Source organism: Puma concolor, chromosome A1 (assembly GCF_028749965.1).
Source record: "Puma concolor isolate L17-30 chromosome A1, mPumCon1.1.hap2, whole genome shotgun sequence".
NCBI classification, from domain to species: Eukaryota; Metazoa; Chordata; class Mammalia; order Carnivora; family Felidae; genus Puma; species Puma concolor.
Window position 1 is genome coordinate 42,452,708 of NC_141667.1, and position 13,844 is coordinate 42,466,551.

The 13,844-nt window shown below is 44.8% G+C and overlaps 1 protein-coding gene across 6 annotated transcripts in view; it reads right to left on the reverse strand.

Moving 5' to 3' along the window:
* Nucleotides 1–13,844, reverse strand: part of SH3TC2 (SH3 domain and tetratricopeptide repeats 2) — a 50,226-nt gene that overhangs the window by 19,490 nt on the left and 16,892 nt on the right. For 5 of the 6 annotated variants that reach the window (XM_086678995.1, XM_086678990.1, XM_086678983.1 and 2 more), the window contains 5 exons: nt 13,420–13,563; nt 12,160–12,361; nt 11,308–11,381; nt 8,695–8,890; nt 959–1,092 (listed from right to left, as the gene is read on the reverse strand). In XM_086678995.1, the coding sequence (XP_086535121.1) occupies nt 959–1,092; nt 8,695–8,890; nt 11,308–11,381; nt 12,160–12,361; nt 13,420–13,563 (750 nt within the window). The remainder of the gene's footprint in view (nt 1–958; nt 1,093–8,694; nt 8,891–11,307; nt 11,382–12,159; nt 12,362–13,419; nt 13,564–13,844) is intronic. The other variant, XM_086679012.1, reaches the window with a different exon arrangement.

A 13,844-nucleotide genomic window follows, 5' to 3' on the forward strand; every position in this document is an offset into this window, starting at 1 on the left:
TCTCTCCCAATCATTGGATCAACGGTTGGTGGATCCCTTAGATCCAAGTCCGTGGCCTGCCCCTGCTGAAGGCAGACCCAAAGTAGTCTTGGATTGTCGGACCTCAGCAACCCCTGCCAGACAACGTCCACAGCTTCAGCTTCCTGGTCCAGCCTGGTAGGGGGTGTGACCTGTTTGTGGCAAGAAAGTTCTGCCAGGGCTGATGCAGACGCCTGGGCTAGGTGCTCCTCACAAGTGCTCCTTGTGCATGGTGAAAGATTCTAATGCCCACCTCTGCTCCAGGGAGCGGGCCTGTGTGTTCCCTCGGCAGATTCTCTGTCCTGGGCCCGTGAACTGTGCCCCATCTGATCTGGCCACACAGGGGTGGACACAATATCACCATCACTGAAGAGATGGGAGAACCACTCAAACCACTCAAACCACTGTCAAAGGGTGAACGTCCTTCCTGACACAGAGCAGCGGGCCTTTCCAAAATAAGGAAAAGGAGTGGCAGTCGCTCGCTCAATCAGTCATGCAGAAACTGATGAAAACTGCCAGCACTGAGGTCCCTCCCCCACCCAAAGCCAACACACCCCAACAGACGAATGTCATTTCTGTGTTGGGGCCAGTGTGGTAGAGGAGGGAGGGTCCTGACTAGAAAATGGGGAAAGGCGGTTCTTGGCCTGGCTCAGGCACAAATTCACCAGGAACTCAATTTCCAATCTATAAAATGAGAGGAGAAATCACCTCTTAGAACCTGTAACCTTCTACAGTCCTGCCTTTATCATTGGGGACCTAGACCCCCTTCAGCCCTAGGGGAAGAGACCTCAGTCTCAACTCAGGCAGTTTTCTTCTCCAAGATTAGAACGGAAGGCTCAATCTGGTTGACCTCGCAACTGGTTGAGTCCTCAACCAGATTGCTCAACCAGTTGCTCAGCTGAGCTGAGCTTTCAAAGGGGTCTGAGGAGCAAATACTCACTAAGCCGGTAGACAGACGCTATGTCAGTATGAGCAAGGGTGTGGAGAAAGCTGGCACACTCAGCTTTCCTGTCACTTCCCAGGACCCACAGAGAGCATCTTTCCTCATCGCTGAAAAACGCGGAGCTCTTGTTCCTGCATTGAGACAAAAGACATGGATGTTGATCGGTGCCAGGCCCCAGACGCAGCCATTCTCTCTCCAGCCCAGGATATAGCGAAGGCCACAGAGAAACCGCCAACTCGCCTGCCATAGCTGAAATCAGACTCCTCAGCTCATTGTTGCATAAGGTGTTTGCCTCTCCTGCCAAGGAAGAAAAGCTATCTGCACCCCACTCGTGAAGAGATGAGCTATGCTGCTGCTGAACAGGTCGAAGCGGAGACGAAAACACCCCTCCTGTTGAAACTCCATCTCTCAAGAAAAACAAAGGCCCTTCTCTCGACGCCTCCCCTTTCTTGGAGACCACCCGGTGCCCATTTTTAATGGAAAGAGGAATTGGTTGCCCCCAAAGGGAAGGGTTGAAAAGGGACCGTTAAGAGATATTTCTTTGTCAGGGACGGGTGGCACAATCTAGAGGAGCGATGAAGAAAGTTTGACTATGGTCAAAAGGGAATTTTCACAACTGCTGCCATCTCATTTCACGACACAGAACAAAAGCACTCTGTGGCATTCAGAGAGTGGATGGGAAGTGGGGAGAAGGAAGGTCAAGGGCGGCAAGAAGTGACTGCAGATAATAGAGATCCCTATACTTACTGTGGAAACTAGAAGTGCTTTGGAAAGAATTCAATCCAGAATCTACCTGAACAATTTTTAAGATCTCTTTCAGGTCTAAATCAGGCTGGGTTTTTTTTAAACCTCAGAATCCATTTTTTTAAACAAAAATAACTTGGAAGGCCCGAGAGTTAATAACGGCTACTAGTTGGGGGGTGGGGAGCTTATCGTGAATCAGACCGTCTGAGCTCATATAGTCTACACAATTGCCCTCTGAGGCAGGAGGTATTCTTATCACTTTTTGCAGAGGATGACACTGACACACAGAAAAATAAAGTTGGTGGTTAGGAAGTGGTACAGCAGGATGTAAAAAGAGCTTCTCTAGTTCAGGCTGAATTGAGGGAGGAACAGGGATGAGAATGCTGTGGTCTGCCACCTACATTTGTCCCCAGAACTCAGGTCAACCCGGTGATGAGAAGGCCAGGAGCTAATGTGAACGGCTCAAGGTGGCACCACCAGTTCGTGGCAGAACGGACACGAAAGCTCTGTCCTGACACCGGGCCCAGGATTCTTTCCATGACACTCACTGACTCTGCACCTCTCTGGCCTGACTTCCAGATTCTCCCAGACCATGAGAGCAGCCATCCTCAAAAGAGCACCTAGCTGAAATCTACAGCTAAACTTAGCTGAGATTAAAAAAAAAAAATTATAGGATTTCAAATCTCTGTAGAACCCTTACATTTTACACAGCATTTCCTGAACTCGCTATTTCATTTAGCGACATGCTCAGAATGACACAGCTAGAAAGTGGTCAAGCTGAGACAGAAACGGTGATCTTCTGCCTGTGTGCCTGTTGCCTCATAGCTGATCTGCTAATGGCCTGAGTCCCAGCTATTTAGAAAGAGTCCAAGACGCCTCACAAATTACATTAGGGTTTCCCTGGCATGGAAATTGGGTCAGAATGGTAGGACTTCTAGAAATAGGGCAGGCTGAGCTGCTCCACAGGGGGCTACTCTCACACACATACACAGACAAATCCTAGATAAAACGTGACATGGATGAATATTCTCATACGTTCTTTAACCTGAAAGGAAGCAAAGGAAATGCCTGGGAGCCAGAAACAAAAGGAGAAACCAAAGTCAAGTTGAGAAGCCAGAGCAGATGGCCCCGAGACCCCAGGAGTTCTCAGCTGGGATACTTGCCCTCAGAGTTGGGGCTCACCTTATAATGCCACACAAGGACAGGAGATGTGACTTTGAGTCTATGTGAAGCCGGGAAGCTGAATTGAGCTCCCTACATAGCTTTGAGCTCCCTTTGAGCCTGAAGTCTGGAAGAACTACAACTTCTGTAAAGAGGAGATGGGAAAACTTGCCTGCCAACAACACACTTTCCATCTGTGTGAGTCTCTGGAAAAAATCAAACACCTGGACTCACACCATTAGAAGGTGTGGGCTCTGAATTACACTCTACAATGGAGGTATCAGAGTCAGAGAACTTAACATTGAAAAACCAGCTCTGGACCTTGAGTTTCCTCGAGTTCCTAAGTTTTCAAGGAAAACAAATGCCAAAACTGCTCTGCTGGGATGTTTTCTTCAGTCCAGCTTCATGCAGAGACCATGTTTTAAAATGTTGGGAATTCGTTCACATAACCAAAAATACAAACGCGAGGAAAGGAGCCATGGACAATGAGTGCCAGCAGGTGCACAAATAGGTAAATGAACACTACAAAAGCTAGAAATAGCAACAACCTGAAGAGTAATTTATAATAGGCATGGTTAACATGATGAAATAAAAGACTGAATAGAAGCTATGGAGAAAATATGAACCTGGTCAGTAGAAACAAGTATATGTGAAAAATAGCAAAATACAAATTCTAGACATGAAAATAAAGGCATGGACACTTAGGACGACACGAGTTGAGTTAAACGGCAGGTTTAGTCTCAGCAGAGGAGAGAATTAGTGAAACTGAAGACGGTTCTGAGGAAACCACCCAGAATGCACCTAGAAGAACAAAAAGATGAAAAATGGAAAAGAACCGATTAAGCGAGATTGAGGATAGAATGGCAAGTCCAACATACCTCTGATAGGAATATTCCGGAAGAGAGACTAAAAAGAATGAGAGAGAGGCAATATTCAAAGGGAGAATGACTGAGAATTTTCCAGAATTGAAGAAAGACATGAGTCTTCAAATTGAAGAAGTACACCACGTCCTAAGCAAAATAAATAAAAATAATAAAAATTTTAACATGACTTCCATTTCTTTAGGGTTATCGGTCTTCTCATGTTTCCTGTTTCTCCTAATCCTTCTTTCTGGGTTCAACGATCTATTACTTGACTGTTCGATTTACAGGATGAAAGTTAAACAGAAAAGATAAGAGCATAAATTAAGGAAATAAAAACAAATAAAGTAGAAGAAAACAATAAAGGTAAATGTGAAATTAGTGACATAGAAAACAAAGAAACAATAAAGATGGTCAACATCAGAAAAGTTGTTTCTGAGGATTCATAAAATGGACAAAACCCTGGCCAAACAGATTTGAAATTTTATATTAATAGTTATTTTCCCCTCCACTTTGAAGGCTATTCCACACTCAGCTAAATTATCATTCACAAGTATATTCTAAGTATATTTAAGACAAACAAGGACTGGAGACTGAGAGTAGTTACAACTCACAGATCTCCAGTGAAATAACTACTAAAAGATACATGATGTGAACAAGGGAGTGGACACCTTGCGATAAATATGTAACAGAAAAATCACATCTAGGTATATCGTAGTACAAACCATTAGTAAGAATAACCTTTAAAAAATGAGGAAAAAAGGTGCCTACCTGCCAAGAAATGGCTGTGAGATTAACAGCAAACTTATCATCAGCAAAAATAGATGCCGCAAGAAATGGAATTATAGGGACACCTGGTGGCTCCGTCAGTTAAGTGTCTGACTTCGGCTCAGGTCATGATCTCGCGTTCCGTGAGTTCGAGCCCCGTGTCCGGCTCTGTGCTGACAGCTCAGAGCCTGGAAACTGCTTCAGATTCTGTGTCTCCCTCTCTCTCTGCCTCTCCCCCACTCATACTCTGTCTCTCTCACAAAAATAAATAAATATTTTTTAAAAATTCTTTAATAAAAAAAAGGCAGAGATAAACAATATGAAGTATAAAAAAGGGGATGTAAGAAGCAGAATTTTTCAAACTTCTAATACTATGAAATACTGGCTTTACTCTTATGTTCTTTTATCTGATACTGAGTGCATTAATTTTTCAGTTTTGCTTATTTTTTAATTTACACATTTCAATGTATACATTTCCTTTAAGTAACACTTTGGTGAAATGAACTATATCTACTATAATGTGAATATCCTAAATTTACCCTATCAACTGAAAAAAAGGCCAGTTACAGAAAAAAAAACCCATGTATATACATTTTTAAATACACAAAACTCTAGTATGTTGTTGTTGTTGTTGTTTTTGCAAGTGAACATCTATTCCTAAAATGTATCAGAATAAGGACTGGGAGGATACATATCAAATTCAAATAGAGTCTGCCCCTGGGGTAAGAATCAGGACCAGAAGGCAAAAGTCAGAAGGAGTAAAAAAGGGTCTTCAGTTATATCTAAAGACATTTTTCCCTCAACACACACACACACACACACACACACACACACACACACACCAAATACTCTTTAAAAACACAAAATCAAAAGAAAAGAATGGTCTGGCATTCTGTCACCATCAGAAGCTTTTAAATCTCTAAAGGCACTCTGGCCAAAACAAATACCATGTCTATTTAGACAGAATGCCTGCCCCCACGTTTTAAGAACTGGTTTTCCAGCTGCTGTTGCTGTGAAACTAGGTAGCTGATAGTGAAATATGTGCTGTTAAAAAAAGGAAACCCCCAACTTTGCCTCCTTGGAAAAACAGGATCCCTTTCCCATGTGTCAGAGGCACAGACCAAACCTGTCTCACAAAACAGCTTCTGTGAAATTTCACTCTTAATTGTCCCAATTTGGTTAAATAAATACAGTTGGATCGATGCATGGATGGATGATGTATGGATGGGAGGGAGGGAGGATGGATGGATGGATGGTTGGATGGATGAGTGGATGAATGAATGAATGAATGGATGGATGAATGAATGAATGAATGTACTCTTTAGGGAGTAATATACTAGCACAGGGAGGGAGACTATGGGAAGAGGAAGGACACCAGCAAATGCTAGACCTTCTTCAGAAACCTGATACCACATGAATACAGGCTAAGAGTGACACCCAGTGGCCAGACCACCTGCATAACACACAGGATGATTCCCAGGACCTCCGCACCCTGACTGTTGCTTGTGACCAGGTGGTTTATGGACTTTGACTCTCATTGCTGTGATTTGGGGAGGTCTGTAATCTAGGGAGTGCTTTGGGGGGAGAGGGGGTGTGATAAGCCACTCCCCCCCTCCCCCGCTCCTTCTTCCCTCTCTCCCTGTCTCCTGGCTCACTTTCCCCTTCCCTACCCAATATGTAGTCTCTAGTGATGGGGTCCCACAGGTGACGAGGTAGAGAGGCCATCAGAAGACACTAGAAACAAGGAGAATTTCTCATGCCACCACTTCAATGCAGGGGGTTATGTTCTTCACGGTAAGAGTGGACCCAATGAAGTCAGCTAAAATGTGGTAATCAAATTAATTTAGAGGTACAAGTTATTGCCATTTGGGGCAAGGTACGAGGTACAGAAGTCCCATAATGTATGACATCTGACACATTGCTCCCGACATCTTATTCAAACTGCTTCTCAAAGATTACGCATGGCTGTAACAGCACTAGTGAGAGTCAATGCGTATTGGTCATATACACACACACACTGTGCCACGCACCATTCCAAGTGCTTTACATGTACAGTATTAGCTCATGTTAACTCCTGACAACCCTATGGGCAAGTACTAACATTGTAAGCATTTTACAGTTGAGAAACCTGAGGCATAGAGACACCGATGGACATATCCAAGGTCCTGAAGCTGGGAAGCTTGCGGAGACACACAATGTGCTCACATGGCCATAAATGCCTCTCAGGCAGTCTGGCTCTGGAATTCTGATTACCAAGCTATGCTGCCTCCCGATGACCAGTGACCTCCCCATGGTCACGGACCTCTCAGTGACCAGTGACTTCTCAACGGTCAATCCCAAAGGCCTTTCAGCAGGCAGCCCTGCTTTACCGCTTTGCAGCCTGCAACAGTGTTCATGATCTCCCCACCTCCCTTCCTCCCTCCGCCTCATCTGGCCCCTTTGTTCCTTTGTCTCCTTTGCTACATTTCTTTCTTCCTCTGCGCTGTAAATTGTTCTTCCCCACCAAATCTCAGTGCTCTTTATTCTTTCTCCCTCTTACCAGGACCTCAGCTGCAGAACTGTGTTGCTGAAAAAAGAAGGCTAGCTTTAACATCAGGATTCTGGGGTCCCAGACGCGGAGCCTTGGGTTCAGCCCTTTCACTCCTAGGGTCCTCACTAGCCCCCGCGGTAAATGAGGGGGTGGCTTGAGCAGCGGTTCTCATTGTGGCTGCACATTAGCCCCACCTGGGGAACTTCCATAACCATGGCTGCCCAGGGCCCACCTGCACCAATGAGAGAATCTCTGGGGGCAGAACACAAGCATCCATATTTATAAAGCTCTTGGAATCTCTAAATTCCTGTTGACTGGTCCACAGCAGTGACCTCTGCTCTCCGTTCCTTCCACCCTTTCCTAAGTGCCAGCCTCAGCATTCTCACTGGTCTCCTGCCTCGAGCTTCTCCCCTGCCCATGCACACCTCGCTCAAAGCCATGGTTAGAGAAGTTCCAGGCACATCATTTGTCACCCTTTCTCAGAGACACTCGCTGTCTCCCCATTCTCTGCCAGTTAAAGGACACAGGCCCCTGCGCAGGCATTCTCCGTCTGCCACCTCATGGCCACGTCATGCCCCGCCAAGTCTTTGCCACACCAGTGCTCTCCTGATGACCTGCTTCTCAATGAGCAGGAGCCATTCCTCAAGCATCCCCCTCACTTTTCCTACCTGTGTTCACGTTTCTCCATTTCCATCAGTTGAAATATCTTGCATCATACAAAGCTGGCTCAAATACTGCCTATTTCATGAGAGTTCTCCGAACACCCTTTTCCTCCTTATAAACTCCCATTCACTCCATAATCCTTTAGGGGCTCAGTGAGTCTCTTCCTTGATTAGACTCACTTGGATTCCCACATTTCTGTGTAGGGAAAACGACCTTCTGTCTCTTCTCCCTATAAAGGTCAGGGCTTAGAAGGAGATTTTGCCCTTCTTCCACTCTCTTCGGTGGCTCTTTCATACAAGGGAAGGGATTCCAGTGCGAGTGTTCAGGGCCTTCGATAATCCTTGAGCCACGTTTTCCCTGTGTCTCAATGTGGCAGCCAACTCTGTTCCTTCTGGTACTTTCTGGGCCCAGGCTTCCTACTGTTTCTTATCCTCATGCAGGAAGGCCAACCCAGAGAGACTGGTCAATATTCCTGCTGCTCATTGGTCACACGATCTGCTTCTCAGAACCAGCCCTCTAGACTCCAGGCAGAAACTAGTGTAAGATATACTCTACCATCGTGGCCAACACTGTTGCCACACAATTAGCTTTCAGCAGATAAACCTCCATGGGAGGATCTCTCCTTTCCCTGAGCTGTAATCTATAGGTCCCTGTGCGAGCCCTTCCCTAATGGGGCCCCTTGATTGGATGGGTAAGTGGCAGAATACAAGAACCAACACCACACCTGCAGGGATGACAGCAGGCCCTTCACCTTGGGGCCATGCTTCTCTCCTTACAGGAAGGCTTTCATGACCATCTGCTGAGCGGAACTGACCTGACTCATTCCTTGATCACTCATCCTCCCCTTCCCATCAGCCCTGGGGACAGCTTTGGTGGTCAGAATGCGCTCTTCCGGCTCTGTCTTGCCAGGGAACCCTGGAGCTCATCTCAATCCCATTCAGGATGGGGTGGGGCCACTGGGAAGACACCCGCTACAGGATCCCAGAGGGCCTGTCTGCCATACTCACATTGGGGAGTAAGACTCAGGATCTATGTTCCTGGTGGGGACAAAGCCCACTTCTCCTGAGCGTGTCGACTTTCCAATGAACCACGGAAGCCCAGGTATGACGAAGCCGATGATCTCGATGCTTTCTCCCTGGTGAAAATTCAGCTCATCCTTTTCTTCCCTCTCATATTCTTTCCAGGCCTTACATTTTCCTCTGCCTGTGGGGAGATAACATCCATGTCAACTAAATAAGGCAGAAACTGCTTCCAGCATACTATGAAATGAAGGGTCCCCAGAATTTAGAATTTCAAGGACCAGTAAAATCGTCTCCCTACCACACCCCCCCCCCAACCAAAAAAAAAAAAAAAAAGAAAAAGAAATTGGGAGGAATGACACAGGGTAACTGGCTCTTAACTTTGCCAAACTAGGACATTCAAAGAAAGGAGCTACCATCCACTGTCACCTTCACTTTACAAAAGAAATGATGTATTAACAAATGCAGGAAAGATCATCTCAGAATACTGGATATACGCTAAAACTGAATAAAGTTCACTCATGGCAAGCTGAAAAGCTTCCTATATCGTCCTACTATGTCTGATTTGCCATTGTCACATAAATACTTTGTGATGCTTAGCACAAATTGACAGACCAGTGTGAAAAACATTGTGGGATCTCTCCATTTCCTTCCAACTCCTTTGGCCACTATGAGCCTCGGTTTCCCCAACTGTACAATGGGAATAATAAGAATGCTTGCCTCATAAATATTAGGAAAAGCCAAAGAGATTACATGCACAATGCCTGGTACCTAATCAAACCTCCATAAATGTTAGCCTCGTGCCACCGGTGAACAGAAAACCGCTCAGGACCCAGAGGGATTTGGAAGACTTCCCTTCTGATGATGGTCATTACTCAGCTTGATGAGTTTCCCAGCTAAGATCTAGTAATGACATATTTATAAGCTCCGTACCGTCCAGTTTACAAAGTACGTTTAAGCCCATTTTCTCAGATCCTCCCCAGAGTCCCAAGGGGATCAGAATCCCCTTTTTATAGGTTAAAAGGTGGAAGCACAGAGAAGGTATGTGATTTGTCCAAGGAACTCAGTCTCTCAGCTTCTGGTTAACACTTCTTTCCGCTAATCCTGCTTTGCTTGGAACGATGGTTTTTATGTGTCTTAGTTTCCGTATTTGCGTTAGCCATTCTGCTAAAGCTACTGGCCTTTTTTTTTTTTTTTTTTTTTTTTTTTTTTGTCCCCTGACATTTTTGATCAAGTTATTATCAGTTGTGTGTTCAAGGTCAGAAATTCCCACCACTTCGTGGGTTGATGGGATCTGTAGTGTGTTAAACACCTGCAGCGCGCAAAAACCATACTAAGAGATTTTCAGATGTCCTTTGGTGGATTTCTCATGATATTCGAAGTCAGTTTTATGGTAACATTTTACTCATTAGGAACTTGTGGCACAGTAAGCTTGTGAACCGACAGAGATCACGCTGGTCTTAAGGTGTGGAGTCAGAATCTGAACCCAGAGCAGACATCACAGCCCTGTATTCATAACTCCAGGGAATGCTTGTACTGCCTCAGATAGGTGAAAATCTTACTTATGTCAACTGATTGATTAGATCTAATGTCTGGGTTCCATAATTCCCTGCATTTCTTTTTATAAAGTGCTATTTGGGAAAAAAAAATAAAGTGTCATTGGAGCTCCGAACTTATAAAATTGCACTTGGGCTAAGTTGGTTGGGAGTGGGGAGGGGCGCTAAGGGTGAAGATGAACGGAATTATATTTCAGACACTTAGAAAACATTACAGTTCATTTCCAGTAGATACACATATACTTATAGCTACATGTGTGTATGTGTATTTATGTGTACTCACATCCATACACATGCGTACAGAGATTACCTAGAATATACGCATATATACATAATACATAATATTATATATATATGTAAATATTTCTCTATTCAACAAATATTTACTGAGTATATCCATTGTGTGCCAGGCATTCTGACTCTTCCTACATTCAAGACCCATTTCACCTAACTTTAAGGGAAATTGGAAAAACGTTTTGACCAGAGATTGAGAACAGGCAGCCTGCGGCCCACATGCGGCCCACACCAGGCTGCTTATTCACCCATATGTCTTTAAATTTTTTTTTTTCAACGTTTATTTATTTTTGGGACAGAGAGAGACAGAGCATGAACGGGGGAGGGGCAGAGAGAGAGGGAGACACAGAATCAGAAACAGACTCCAGGCTCCGAGCCATCAGCCCAGAGCCTGACGCGGGGCTCGAACTCACGGACCGCGAGATCGTGACCTGGCTGAAGTCGGACGCTTAACCGACTGCGCCACCCAGGCGCCCCTGTCTTTAAATCCCTATGGTCCCTACCACTCCCCTACCTCTCCCATTCAGGCCCTCTCCGCCCCTGGGAGCATTTGTATCAATAGCCCTGGGTTGAGACTTCTCATTTCACAGGCAAGGAAACCCAGGTTATAGAGAGCAACCACTTTCTCCAAGTCCCGGGAGCAGCAGGGGCTAAACAGGAATTCCCATCAATGGACTCCAAACTTGCAGATAAAATTAGGAGGCAGGGCGATATGATCTCCCCGACAATACCGTCTTCAACTCAGCCATACCGATCTGATAGGAGCCTGTCCAATCCCTCTTCCTGGAAAAGCCACAGCTTCCTGGATAGTTCTTTAGGAACCATCTGCCAATGGAAACGCGGGGTTTGCAAACACAGATTTCAAAAAACTGACAACAGCGAGCAGAATAGTCCGTTAAAATAACAATGAGGGTGATAATGGGTAAGTATCATGGTTATTAGTCCTATTATAATGATGACCGACATTTATTGGGCATTTAGGCACTGTGAAAAGGAGAGGAATTCAGCAGGCCTGGGATGATTTTTTTGGCTCTGCGATTAGTTGGCCAGTGAAATAACTAACAAGGGATCCCTTTCCATTATCACTGTCAAATTCTCTGCCAGAGCCAACCACAGGGTCCACAGCCTGGGATCATGCATATTGTCACTTGGTGTGTGACAATCTCCCGGCAGGGATTTTCAAACTTTAGTATGGAACACATCCTCTTACGTTCAAAGGGAGCTTATATAAAATGCAAATTCCTGAATCTAATCCTAATAGAGTCTGAAGATGGCCAGGGGGGCACTGAATTTATAGTAAATCCCCAGATGATTCTGATACAAATGGTCCCCAGTCCCCACATTGAGAAACACTGCATTTGGAGATCAGGCAGTAGGTTTCCTCTTAGGTACAATGTCCATCTGAAATTTTGAGTTGTCTCCAGTTTCATCAAGTTGTGCAAATTTTGACCGTTAAAAAAAATGACAAAAGACAAAAAACCATCCAGGTTTTCTTCCCACCCTGGCACCATAGATGCCCATATGTGCAGGCATGTCTCCTCTGTTCCGTGCAGACCTCAGTTCTGCTCTGGGACCCACTCCCAAGATGTAGGTGGCTACTCACTGGTGGAAAGGGAGAAGCAGAGGTTCCAGGGCTGACACGGGCACCAGGCCCCGCTGACCAGTCACCAGGGACACGCCCTCCCACTCGGATCCGCCTTCAACTATTTTCACGGAGATTAACTCCTTCTTCCAGAGTGTCAAATACTCCCCTTCCTTCTCAGGCGGCTGAGCCACAGAGCACACGGCTCTGCAGAAGAAGTGGCCTGTAGATAATGAGAAAAGCCCCTCCAAGGAGTAGAAGGAAGTGAAAAGGGATTATCACACAATGTAACATTTCTAACAGAAGCCGAAATACTTTTCTTCCTGGGAGTCAAGGACACAGCCAAGGGAGAGGCATCCCAGAGAGACTTTGGGATCCCAGAAGAACTGTACCGGGGGGAGGGGGGGGGGAAGCCACTGAGAGGGAAGGCACTTAAATTAGACACCATAAGCTCTGAGTAATTGGTGAGAATAAGGTTTAATTGGGACTTTGCCTTGAAAAAAAAAAAAAAAGAAACAAAAATTAATGAAAATACATTTAACAGAATTTCAGTTACAATTGCAAGCTTCTGCTTAACCTGAGGACCAGAAAAGAATAAGTTGATTTGGGCGAATATAATTTCTGCAACTAGATTTTACAGTAGCACAGTATGACATTCTTTCCTTCCATTGTGATTTGTGCAATGCAATCATAAACAGCATCATTTTGCAAAAGATTCTATGCAAATCTGGCTTTTTCACTGTGTCTGTGACGTCATCAGTTGTTAACTGATTGGCTGTAGCCCTGCTCAGATTCCTCCTTGTAAACAGATCAGCCGGTGCTCCAAGAAGTTCCCTGACACCATATTCCTCAATTTCATAAAATCTTGAGGGGTTTGTAAGATCTGCAATTTTATTTCACAATCCAATCATATATATTTTAAAAAGGGGTTCTTACTCTCAGATGCACATTAGTATTGTCTGGGCAACTTTCAAAAACCAAAGCCTGGCTCCTACCTCTGGAGATTTAATTGGCCCTGGTGGAGTCCTGGCATGGGCATCTTCTAAAAATTCCCCACGTGGTTCTAACACCAGAAAATCAGTGAGACTGACAAATATAGCTGTTCATGGGATGTCAGTGTCAAACCAAGAGATATGTTTGGAGTAATATTATAACAGGTGGGTTCTTTATGAATATTCTCACCTTTGAATGATTTTTGCCTCTCTTTGTATCCTAATTACTTCAGAGACACTGATAATAAATATCCACATAAAAGCCCATTCCACCCCACTCCAAGCTCACCTTCCTGTATCAGAAGTCCCAGGTATATTGTTTCCAGGTGTTTCTCATCCACAGAAACTTGGATCTCTGTATCTTCCACCAATCTGCAGTTGAGCCAGTACTTATGGTCAAAGAGGAGATGTTCCAGACATGCAGATACATAGCCTAAGAAATCAAGCCAACAAGGTTCCTGGACAACGTGATTTCTGCCATTAGCTGAGCCCAGGAAAGGTTGAGAAAGCTCCTTTTGGAAGTTCCTTCTTGGACTTCCATCCTCAACCTGACCCCATTTAACTGGCATTAGAAGAGCATAGAGAGGTAGCTAGAAAATTTCTAGAGTGAACTGATTCTTCTCAGCATCTGTTGGGAAATACAAGTCATTTTTAAAGGATATTTACCATTTCCAACATGTTTTGGGTCACCATAAATGCGCAATGAGCTGACCA